The sequence below is a fragment of the Nerophis lumbriciformis genome, linkage group LG01 (assembly GCF_033978685.3).
Source record: "Nerophis lumbriciformis linkage group LG01, RoL_Nlum_v2.1, whole genome shotgun sequence".
Classification (NCBI taxonomy): domain Eukaryota; kingdom Metazoa; phylum Chordata; class Actinopteri; order Syngnathiformes; family Syngnathidae; genus Nerophis; species Nerophis lumbriciformis.
Window position 1 is genome coordinate 38730001 of NC_084548.2, and position 12780 is coordinate 38742780.

A 12780-nucleotide genomic window follows, 5' to 3' on the forward strand; every position below is an offset into this window, starting at 1 on the left:
AACCTAAAATTAGAAATTAAAATCATCTCCCCGGTTTTCTCTGCTGGCTCTTCTGTCTGATCCTCTGCATATGTGTTCTCAATTTGTATCTCTTTTACATCTCCTTCCTCACTGTCCTCAAACTCTTCTGATCTCTCTTGATCCAACTCCTCAATAAGGACAGTGGGTGTTGGGTGCCATAAAAGTTGGTCGAAGTTGATATTTGACATCATAGGCTCATTTGCATAATTAATTACAATGGACATTGTAGGAGAGAGGAATAAGGTGGTGCAAAACAAAACGGGAGTTGAAAAAAAAAAAAATTATGATTAGAACTGTAAATGCATTTGTTTCTGTTTATTCTTAGTTTATGTGTATTCTTCTTTGTTCCACATTGTTAAATGTTAAGAGTAGTGACTCTCAAACTGTGGTATGTGTACCACTAGTGGTTCTCTGGCTCTATTTAGTGGTTTGCCAAATAATCACTTGATCATTTTCCTATATTCAAACTGTGTATTATGTTACAGATGCCAAAAATATTATATATAATTGTTAAATAAAACATTTACCTTGTTTTTAATTAATATGTAGGCCTACTACGATACTGTATTTAGTCATTATGGTGGTACTTGGCGAACCAAGTGTTTTCTGACTTAGTGAAAAAAGTTAGAGACCCACTGTGTTAGAGTATCAAATATGACCAAAAGACTTGAAGGGTTGTAATATTCTCGAATGAACCAAATCTATTGACTGGCTCATTAACATGAACGATTGGTTTGTTTTTATTTGAAACGTGACAGTGATTAAACATTTACATTTACATCACATTCTGGCAGAAACAGAGGCAGCTTTGCACAGAGTGGGTGAGCATCTCCTCTCTGCTCTGACGACAATGGAATGGATCTTTATTGTCATTGCACTAAAAAGTACAACAACATTTGTTTTCAGTACAAGTTGTCCAAGAGCAGACATGGGAGAGGTGCTCATGGCAGCAGCGGCTGTTTGTTGAGGACATTACCTGCAGAGCTTTACGTGCTTTTGTGTCTCCAAAACATTCCAATTGCTTTGGAGAAAGAAAGTCAGTAGATTTAGCGAGAAAGTCGTTCAGTTGCCAACACTGCACTAAATTGTGTGAAAGAGAGACACCAACACCCGCCTTACGTTGTTTCTGGTTTAAATTGCACGGTGTCTTCTGTGGTTGGTTAAATGTCGGAACATAGAACTGATGGTTTGGTCTGGGATTGGTTACTCTGCAAAGTATATTATTATGAAAAAAATATATAGAGTAGTGAATGGAGAATATAAGCATGTGGCGTGTAGCGTGAGAAAGGGTTAAATTGCGTGACTGTCACGTTCAAAGCGTGAGGCTTGGCAGCTCTGGTTAGAGCGATGTGCTGTGCCTCCTTCAAAACAAACTCGGACGGAACTTTAGATAAAACTGATGTAATTAATTAGTATTGCAGCGACAAACTTTCCTGTTATCACGGCACATCAAGTTTAAAATAGCATTTTATAGTGAAACATGAACATGAAGATAGCGTTGCTAGCATGAATGCTTTATGGAGAGGAAACAGAGGACAAACTATGCTGGCTGAATTTACCACAGATTAGTTAAACAATGCCTTTTGTAGATGGACAGCCATTGCATGTAAGACACTTAGCATCTGTGAAGACCGAATGCTGCAAAATGTCGTTTATGTCGCCAACTACGGTCGTACAAACTACCTTAGAGGTAAGTACAACAAGAAGACAATTATATGCAATACAGAACACAGTAGGAAAGAAGCGGGAATAACTTTAAGGGGGAACACAAAAGAGGAAGGAATCATATTCGATTAGGACACACCAGACTGAATAAGACATTGCAGCTCATAAGTAAACACCCAACAGGATTATGTGACAGCTTCAATGAGGTAGAGTCAGTGGAACATGCAATCACTCATTGTGGGAAATACACTAGAGAAAGGAGAAAACTAAGAGAGGATGTTAGAAGACACGGACAGAAGGAGGTTACTCTCAAAGGGGTCCTAAGCAGCAACCAGATCATTTCAGTGAAGTTTCTAGAAGAGACAGGTTTATGGAATAGATTTTAGTATGGGAAGGTATATATGTAAGTATGTACCGGTATGTGAGAGAGGGAGAAGGAAGGGAACTCTGGTTCACAATCCAATGCAGTAGGTGGCGGTAATGCACATTTAATGTTGAGTGCCTCGCCATAAATTCATCATAGAAGTAAAGAGGAGTGACGTTCATATGTTCTTAATAGTGAGGGTTTTATTTTTCATAGTTAATATTGTAAATACCTTGTTCTTTATTTTCATCTACATTCTGGGTGTCTTATTCAGTAAAACACTGTAAAATTCCATTCCATTGTTTGAGGTGGTCTGTAATTACATTTTTAGCAGTCAATCAGTCAACAAAGTGTGAGCTTTTGTCAGGGATGTGCCGATCGATCAGCCATCGATCGGTATTGGCCTATTTTTTGTGAAAAAGTATGTGATCAGCCCATGCTGATTAATGCCTTTCCAAGCCAATTACCTCTGATTGATGATTTATTTATATTGATCGCTGGACTAAAGATCAGAGAATCGGCAGCATAAAACCCTGATCGGAACATCCCTAGATTTTGTATTATTGTGTGATCAGTCTATGTCATTTTGTTTTACGGTATCTTAGGATTTTTTTTTCCACTAATGCACAGCAACCTCCACATGTTTAAAGTGTTACTTAAAAAGGGACCTAAGCACATTATATTGCATGGTCTGCTGTTGTGTGTAGAGCTGCATAAACTGCCTGTTTGCAGCTGCACCGTAAGACCCCTGTCACGTGACTGCAAACTTGACACCTCATTGGCTGGTTCTGAGACATCATCGATTGCTTCAGTTTTATTTACTGAAAGTAGGTCTTGCGTTTTGAAGTAACAAATATTCCTGCATTCAATTTGTATGCATTGAATTGTTATCAATTTAATTTTACAACACTGTATTTTCCAATCTCACATTTGAATTCCAAATAATATATACATATTTTTTTTAAATAATAATTTTTAAAAAAGCTTTGTAATAAGGACACAAATTAACACTTTATACATAAAAACTTGTTAGATGGTCTTTTATTTATTTGACGATAAACTGTGTCGAAGTTATAGAACTGACTTGGGATCATTTATAATGTAAAATGAAAGTCTATTTTGAACAAGGAACTGTACCTCTGAACAAACCTCTAAACAAGTTGAAAAGCGTATTCGGCTGTTACCATTTAGTGGTCAATTGTACGGAATATGTACTGTACTACTGTGTAAACTGTACTGTTTCATATAATGTATTCTCTTCCTTTGCAATCTACTAATAAAAGTTTCAATCAATCAAACCATATTGGATCATATTGCATCAAATCCATTCCTACCAAATACGTTTCTAAATTGTATTGTTCTCCATGTATCTACAGTAGAATCATATTGAATCATCTCAAATTGCAGAGATACATACCTCCAGTAACACTGTTTTTGTTTTGTTCATCAATTGTGTGTTGTGTGTGTCCTCTGTCCATATGTGTGGCATGGACCTACCTGGTAAGCATGGTCAGTGCGGATGTGGCAGAGCGTGGAAGGCGCTGATTGGCTGAGCAGTGTCGGTGCGTGGCTCTGCTGTTCATTCATGTTGAGGTGCTCTGAGTGAGAGACGTCGGCGAGCGGAAGTGGGAAGACAGGTGGAGGACCAGCGGTGGTGGGCGATGTGGGTGTGAGACTGGACAAGCCCTCTGTCAGACTGTCCATGTTGACCTCAATCTCTGAGTAGTAAAAATCCTCTTCTCCATCGCTGTAGTCAGAGTCACTGTTACGCCTGGAAGGTAGCCAAAGGAAACTAATCAGAAATTAATTTGTGTCCAAAAGCTCTTCATTTACAATCTGTCAGTGTGGTGGAGACCGAGACTAATCAATTAAATATATTTGAAAGCAAGACTGTCAACGAGTTTAATATTAGTTTAACAATATTGCGGACTTGGTTTACAGCAATGCATCATGCTGGGAGGTGTGGCTGATAATATTGGAAACACCACCCAGTGTGATGCACAAAATACAATTGTCATAGAATATAGATGAAAATGATCACATACTGATTACTTTTTTTATTAACAGGTGATGGAATGGACTAGATGCCATTAAAAAGCTAGTTAAGTGAATATGTAACTCCTCTTGGAACCAGCAGGTGGCAGGAGAAGGTAGTGTGCAGCTTAAGTGATGAAGCAAACTGGATATTGAACATTTTGTAGCTGATGACCACAAACATGCTTTCTGTCTCACCTCAGAATCTAAATCTTAACTTTTAACACAACAGGTCTGAAGCTATGAAATGATGATTACACAAAACAGGTAAAAAAGGAAAAGAGATCTCTGGTGAAGCAATGAATGCAATGTGTAACAAATTACATAACAAAACGCACGTCTAAACCTTTACAGGGTCAACTCACCCCAAGTGGACGGTGCGGACGTGCCGCTGGATTCCTGAGGATGTGCTGAGGACCTTTTCACAGTTCTTCCACAAACACTTGAACATCACCTTCATTGAGTTCTGAAAAATGGGCCACAACATATGTAAGCGCAACACAAATATGACACCATTCCCTTTAACTTTGTTTGTTGACTCCATCATCAATCTCTGCGTTCACTCATTAGCTGGATGCTGATGAGATTTCCAAGACAGAATAACGCACGTATTCTTTGGTGCTGCCAGATTCTTCCAAGTGCCTCAAACTGACAGCCTCAACAGAAAGGCCTTTGTGGGGTATTGAACGCTGCCCAACAAGGGGTAGACAGCTATCCCCATTAAACACATATTAGAGCAGAAAGTTGCTAAAACAGAGACCTCACAGATAGAAAGATCAGACAAATGGAGCACTTGCCTGTTGGGCTCTTTTATATATTCTAAAATGACAAGAATAAATGAACTCGACTAACCTTCTGATGGTGGTTTGATAGATATTAAAAGTGCAGCTGTTTAAGGGCTATATCGACATTACATACAGGGGTGCTGCGGCGGGCCTCTAGTTAAGAACGAGTTCTGACACAGTGATAAGTCGACTTTCGTGTATGTCTGATCTTATTCAACAATTATAGCTTAAATAACTTCTAAGTTACTCACACTGTAGACATAACACATAATGTACATATAAAATACAGTAAAAAAAAAAGAAGATTAAACATGAGAATTAAATGAAACAATAACAAAAACAGAACAATTCCCTATTTAAAGGTGCCATATGTAATAATTTCATGTCATGTCATCATTAAATGGCCCTGATATGTCGAAAGGCATTCATAAATCATGTTCTTTTCGAATACTTTTATAACTGATAACGGTAGTTCAGCCGGGACATGCTCATTTCAAAATTTGATTTACAGCCCCGAAATATTGTTATTGTTTTTATTTCGATGAACCGCCCTCCACCGTTTGACCAATTAAAAAGTTTGTGAGTGTGTCACATCCAGGTTGCCAGTTACTCACCGCCATCTTCGTCGAGCTACTGCCACTGGTAAAGTTACTAAACATGTCAGACCTTAGTAAATCTAAAAGGCGTCGTTACAATTCTCAACTTATTCGTGACAAAGCCAGGAACAAAACGAGGATTTGTACCGGGGATGCCTTTAAAAGATGGAGACGATTGAAGGCGGAGAAGATGTTTTCATCTGACGCCAAACTTGCTAATTTCCTCCTTGATAGGTAAGTCAGGCATTTAAGATTTCTTATTACTTGTAATAAATGGAAATGGACATTTGTTATGTAAACTGTATTGTCCAATGCAGTCCATGATCTAGTCTAACAAAGCTAGCTGTTCATGCAACGAATGCTTAGGAGCGAAGCACCATCACACTAGTGTAGCTTAGCATGCTAGCCCGGTCAATGACACATATGAGTATGGGTAGTGTCAGTGCCTATTTCGTTCTCAATATGCTGATACACTGAGGAAATGGGTTCCAACATTAGCATGGTTAATTGCGGTTTTCGGTACTGTATGTACATCAGGCACATATGGGGTGGTATTTGCTTGGCACAATATAATGCATTACATGTAATGATTTTCTACTTTGTGTATTGACATGATAGTAGGCTATATGATTTATGCGTAACGTGGTTTTTGCGTAACGTGGGTTGCCTCACAGAATTGCACTCTGCACTGAAAGATGGTGATGTGCGTACATGGAAGAGAATGCAGTGTGTCAGGTTGGATGCAACATGGAGTTATGCTGATTGAAACGTGGCGGTAATTTTACTGTTGGCCTTGGCTTGCCATCAAAGTAGGCCTATGCGATATATAATATATTATAAAATATAATAATTTCGATGATGGTCCGTGCGGTCAAACTGTACATATTAGCAGGGTAATGCCAACAATATGTCCCGATTCCTGACGAAAATATTGCTGCGTAACTTTACAAATACATTTGGTTAATTGATATTAGTAAAATGTGGCATAATTACTTAGTAAACCATCTTGCAAGAAGCATACACAAGAGAAACCTACAGCGCAGGACTCGTCGATTGCCATTTGAAGTTCCTTGGAGTAGGATTCGGATTCGACTGCGTATCTGGCAACATCAGTCATGGAGAGTGGGACGGGATTACAGAAATTTGCAGTACCATTTCTGGCCATATTACTACATATGGCACCTTTAAACTTATTTTCTGAGACCATTATTTACATCTTTCTTCATCTCACTGTCATGTCACACATCACATTTGTCAAGTGCTCCAAAATTAATTGCAGACTCCCGGCCTTCACAATAAAAGCTTTTGCAGGCATGTCCACCTTCTTAAAAGATTGTTCCAGACTAGTTAAGAAAAATAACCTCTTCTTCTCCTGCCAGATCTTCTTGTAACATAACAGAATCAATGACCCCTCCAGCATCCATGAGAATGAATATTCTATCCTTAATAAAGCTTGCGATGTTGTTCATTTTCACTTCTATGGTGATGACTTTTTTTTATTTGGTCCACTACCACTCTTGGGATACATAACGCTTCTGTAATTTCCTCAATGTAGTTGTCGCAACAGCAGCTAGCTTCTTCAAGCACACACATCCACAAAGGCTGGTTCTAGTACAGGGGTGTCAAACTCGTTTACATCGAGGGTCACATTGCAGTTATGGCTGCCCTAGGAGGGTCGCATGTCACAGTGATTCATCAACATGTCCACGCCTCATTAAATTATTACATATTTGTCTCCACATTTGGTTATTAGTTTTGTTATACGGACACTGTAAAAAAATATATGTAGATGTTACGATAACAAAATGGCAGCTTAGTTGCCAGGATGTTACCTTAAAATGTGTGGTGTTTATTACAGCATATTACTGTTAATGCCACTGTTTTAACAGTAAAATTCTGGCAACCGAGCTGCCAATTTTTTTTTACCATATAATCTATGGCTGTTGTTTTTACGGTGTACTACTGTAAATGGAAATACAGTAACACAGCTTTTTTCACTGGAAGCTCAGTTGCCAGAATTTTACTGTAAAAAACTAGTGGGACGGATTTTCCATTTACAGTAATGTGCTGTAAAAGCTACCGTAAATTTTACAGTAAAAACTGGTAGCTCAGTCACCAGAATTGTACTGTAAAGTCCATTGTCACTTTAACAGTGTACAAGTTGATTGATAATTTGCTTTAAAATTGTATGTCAAGCAGATATTTAATTATTTACAAAAAAAAAATGTTTAAATTATATATGCGTTGCATTATTAGTTAATATTAAAGTTTAAAATATACGCATTTGCATGTATTTTTCTTTTCTGTCAAAAAAGAACGAACAAATACATTTAGTAACAAAAATTAAAGTACTTTACTGACATGCTATTTCCAGGCCTCCGCAGGCCATATAAAATGATGTGGTGGGCCATGGTCCTTGAGTTTGACACCTGTGTTCTAGTTATTAGTTCTCGAGAAAATCTCTTGTTGCCGGACCAAAATTAAGTTTTTGATTAATTTATGGGAACACTTTTGTAATCAAAGTCGCAACTTGGATCATTGTAAACAGAGGACCACCTGTAAATATGGGCACTACTTCAGCGAAACATGTGTTTAAGAGGTCACAGGTCAAGGATGTTCAATCAAGTGTTTGATAAGGCCAAACTTATCCAGCCATAACTTACTGCACGGAGGAAACAGTCGTGCTGTAAAAGAAAGTATCCCCAAATTATTCGGAAAAATATGAATCGCAAAATCTTTAGTAAAATTAGGGTCAATTGATAAGTGTATTTAAAGGGTGAGTCACTGTCAGAGTGATTTTTTCCTGCATAAAAACTACAACAAACACAATATTTAATGCTTGTTCCATGTAATTTCAGTATGAATTTGCATAAAACGTGTACGTATATATCCCAGCAAGGCTCAGAGGCTGGTCTAAGGACATGGGAAAAGGTGAACATATGTTTTTTCCTCCATTATTTCCTCTGTGGCATATAAGGAGCTGGTAGTTCTCCCATGAGCAGGCAAGGACCTGCACTTCAGCTAATGAAAGACAGTGGGTGTGTTATATTAGCACCTTTCAACAGCTTCATGAGAACAAGGCTGTGCAAGGAGGGAAACGGGAAGGGGTAAGATCAATTTGTGTGTCAAGTGTTAACGCTCCATTCTCCTGCACGGCTCTAATCTGTTCTTCATTGGTGCTGGAGTGCGTCTAATGCCATGTTTAAATGATACTCATAAAAACTAAGCAGCAAAGCTCTTAAGTCCAACAAACACAAATCACCTAATTCCGAAAGCGTTTTTCTTGCATTAACACTGCTACAGTAAGTCTGGCGATATCCACGTTTAACAATCTTCTTAACTCACTGCCAGCAAAGGAATCAAACTATTTCAGTTGCAGCTGCTCATAAAAATTGCCCATTTCTTTTTAAATATTTATCCAACATTTTGTGCATCTCAATGCTCTTTACTGTGTCTCTGCTCCACTGAGGCTGAATAGTCCAATCAACAGATTGTGGAGTATTTAACACTGTAATGCCAGAGGAAATATTGAGTTTCATATTGACCACATGCTGTCACTTGGTGCCTTAATCCTTCTATGCCTCTACATCTGGACTTTATATGCATCACTTAGAACTTTCTGTTATTTGGGCTTGCTTTCCACATCAGTGTCTTTTTTTTGTTGGTAGTCAAACTGCAAGCCTAACTGCTAAAAACCTTTTATCGTTTCTACATTAAGTAGCAAAAGAAGATGTGAAGGAGCAAAACATATCCTCATGTCGGTCACATGTGATGTTTCCTTAAATGTTTCATGTATCTGAGCAAACGCACAAACTCCCTGAGCATTCCTTGGACCACATGTGAGCAACGTCAGACCAAGCTGACATGACAAGTTAAATGTTTTATTATAATAATCAGAAAACAGCAATCATTTACAATATATTTTCTAATGTAAGTGTCAGTGATTTGGCCCACTTAGAATGAAAAACAAAAATCTTGCTTTTAATGAGCTGTATGTTTTATGTGTGGGTGGGCGTCCTGCTGTGGAAGAAATTGAGACATGTGCCCCTTTCAGAGATCACATTTTGATCACCTCAAAACATTCACATGTTGTACTATGTGATGTGTGCTATTGCACAAGCATGGGATACAGTGTACAATTTATTGTCTGTAAAACATATCATTAGAGTTTTGATTCGCTAAACCCCTAGAGGTTTTTTTATTTATTCTTTTTATTTACTAGTATTATTATTATTACGCCAACTATAACCTTTTTAAAGTACCAGTAGAGTGGAAAAACAAGTTGCCTCTATATTGAAGCTATTATCATTATCATATATCTGATGTATGACATCAAAAATACTTCCAAAGTTTACGAGTAAACAGATATGATCAAATTAGTATCAATCTCACAGAGATTCCCGAGCCATTTTGAGAGCTAATGAGGATGTCAGTCACGTAATACGTGACGTAGCGTTAAAAAACACAGATCCCTTCCCCATTAACAACAATGCTAATCAAACAGACTTTGTGAGAGCCAACATTGATTACTTTGGGAAAAATTATGATCCGGATAGGCCTTGGCTGATATTTGATAAGTCGCTTTTAGCGACTTAGCTATGCGCGTTTTTTACCATAGCTGAATGAAAAGAAGGGGGTGAATTATGACCTCATTAAGTGTCTTTGACTCTTTGTGCAGCGACGCAGGGCCCCTGGCCCACTAGCATCACACAGTGCAACTAGTTAGCATGTAGCAGCTAACATGGACAAAATGGTCACGAAACCAAATGCCACCGCAACAATGAGAGAATATTTCAGTTTAAACCTTTGGAACAAGATGAGACTATCAACACCGACAAACCAGTTTGCCGAATGTGCGCGAGTACAACAAACTTGCACACCCACTTGAAACACAACCGACGGTCAGTACTCACTTCGCGTTTGGTGAACAAACCAGGTCAGTGTAAACACAACAGTGCAAAATGGTTTGTGCTCATAGAAAGTGTGGTTAAATACAACACTAAAGGCATGCTGCCATTTAATACTGCTATAAAAGTAGCATTTTTTAATAGTGCTGTCATGTTGTCATGTCATGTCGGTGTTCCTCACATCTGCCAAACCTAATTTTGTTTTGCATATGACCTGTTAATACATCTGTTTGAACTTTCATGTTTATTTTGTTACTTTCCTAACTTGATTGTCAGTTAAGTAATGTACAACTCGACCTCTGACTACATTGGCTACTCAGAGGTCTACATTGAAGTGCAACTTTGTTTGTCAATACTTTATGTAGCTATTTGATTTAGTGTCAAGGTTGTGTATATCTGAGCCCTGCCAGGATATTGTATTGCTTTTGGTTGTAATTTTTATTCAAGTGCAGGGGGGGGGTTACCCACATATGCGGTCCTCTCCAAGGTTTCTCATAGTCATTCACATCGACGTCCCACTGGGGTGAGTTTTTCCTTGCCCGTATGTGGGCTTTGTACCGAGGATGTCGTTGTGGCTTGTGCAGCCCTTTGAGACACTTGTGATTTAGGGCTATATAAATAAAGATTGATTGATTGATTGATTGATTCTAACAGACAAATTATATTTTATTGTTATTTGTTTGCTTTATCTAACTTGGAAATTTAAACATTTTTGTTCCAATTACAATGTTAAAATTCACAATAAATACAAGTTTATTGCATTTCTAAGTATATATATGCATTATTGTTATGGATTATCATGACAGCAATAGTTAATCTGGTCTCATAAAAATAACAATAATATTGCTTATCTGCAATAATTCGTAGTTAAATATATCGTCAAGCAAAATGTGTCATTTTGCCTAGGCCTAGATTCAAAACCTTATATTTTTGAGCCAGAACAAAGAGGATGAGTCATACTTCATAGAAGCCGAGAGCTTGATTGAAACTTTATTAGTAGATTGCACAGTACAGTATATATTCCGTACAATTGACCACTAAATGGTAACACCCCAATAGGTTTTTCAACTTGTTTAAGTCGGGGTTTATGTTAATCAATTCAGATGCAGCTTTATTGTGACACTATAACACCAGCAGCATTGCTAGCTGCTAAACATACAAACAAACTATAATAAACCATAATAAAACAAGCACTTACTGTAACATTCCCACTCTTGCTGGGATAATTCTGTGTAGATGGAAAATTCAAACGCAATCCTCATGAAGGGTTAAAAAAAAGTTGCCGCTACGAGCGTCTTTTTGTATCTTTTTTGCCAACTCGGAGATGTCAAAGTGGACCAGTCTCTCGGTCCATGGCCACATTTGTCTAACACCAGGTGAGAGATGCAGGAATTACAGTCTAGAATTTACTTTTAGCAAGTTTGAGAAGAAGCAGTAGCAGCCGCTGGCTTAGTGTCAACAATAGCAGTGTAAGCTAGCATTAGCTCACTGCTATCAATGTGCCGCTAAAATAGTGTGCCTGCTTTGACGCTTAAAATAACAATATCACTCATATTTGGTTAATTTGCAGGTCACAACATCTTTTTTTTTTTTTTTTTTTTTTTTTTTTTGTGTCCTGTCCAGCTTCTCAGGCAAATCATATAGTTGATGTAGATGCCCATGTCGGCTGTTCAGATTTATTTTACAAAAGAGAAGTGTAGGATACTTCTCTTGTTGCCTTATTTGTATTTGACTTTATTAAATGTATTTATATTATCATTTAGTGCAGCCGGGCCGGAGCAGGAGGGGATAGAAAGAGAAAAAAAAAGAAGACAGGGGGGGAAATTGTGGGGACAAGAGGGGGATTAGACAGAGAGACAAAAACAACAACAGCAAACAACAACAACAACAACAATAGAGCAACATCAGCAAATATGACATGTACAAATATGATGGTAAAAGTAATAGCAAATAAGCAGTTAGCGAAAAATAAAAAATAATACAGAAATGACAAAGAGCATTATTACACTACAAATGGATCAATACAAATACCAATAGAAATAGCGCTATTGATAATGAACAATACCAATAATTTACCTTTATTATCAACAATACAGTTGTTTAAATGCAACAATACATATACGTAATGATAACTTGAGATACGAAAGAATGCAGAAAAATGGAGGGGGAGAAAGAGAAGCAACCTACATTAACCTTGTAGATTGTTATAGTCACAATAGGTTAAGCTTTGTCAGTGTGCCATGTGTTACACCCAGTTTACCCTAGGGCAACAACGTTAATATATGTTTGATGAAACGTGATTATGTGCATGAGTGTAAGTATGCATATGTACTTGTATATGTACAGAATGTGTATATGTGTTTGTACAATGAATGTATATGTACAGAATATGTATATGTGTTTGTACA

At 37.7% G+C, this 12780-nt stretch overlaps 1 protein-coding gene across 2 annotated transcripts in view; it reads right to left on the reverse strand.

Moving 5' to 3' along the window:
- Positions 1 to 12780, reverse strand: part of LOC133619712 (zinc finger protein 704-like) — a 128350-nt gene that overhangs the window by 17045 nt on the left and 98525 nt on the right. For both annotated transcript variants that reach the window (XM_061980958.2, XM_061980951.2), the window contains exons 5-6: positions 4450 to 4550; positions 3548 to 3821 (exon numbers count right to left, since the gene is read on the reverse strand). In XM_061980958.2, the coding sequence (XP_061836942.1) occupies positions 3548 to 3821; positions 4450 to 4550 (375 nt within the window). The remainder of the gene's footprint in view (positions 1 to 3547; positions 3822 to 4449; positions 4551 to 12780) is intronic.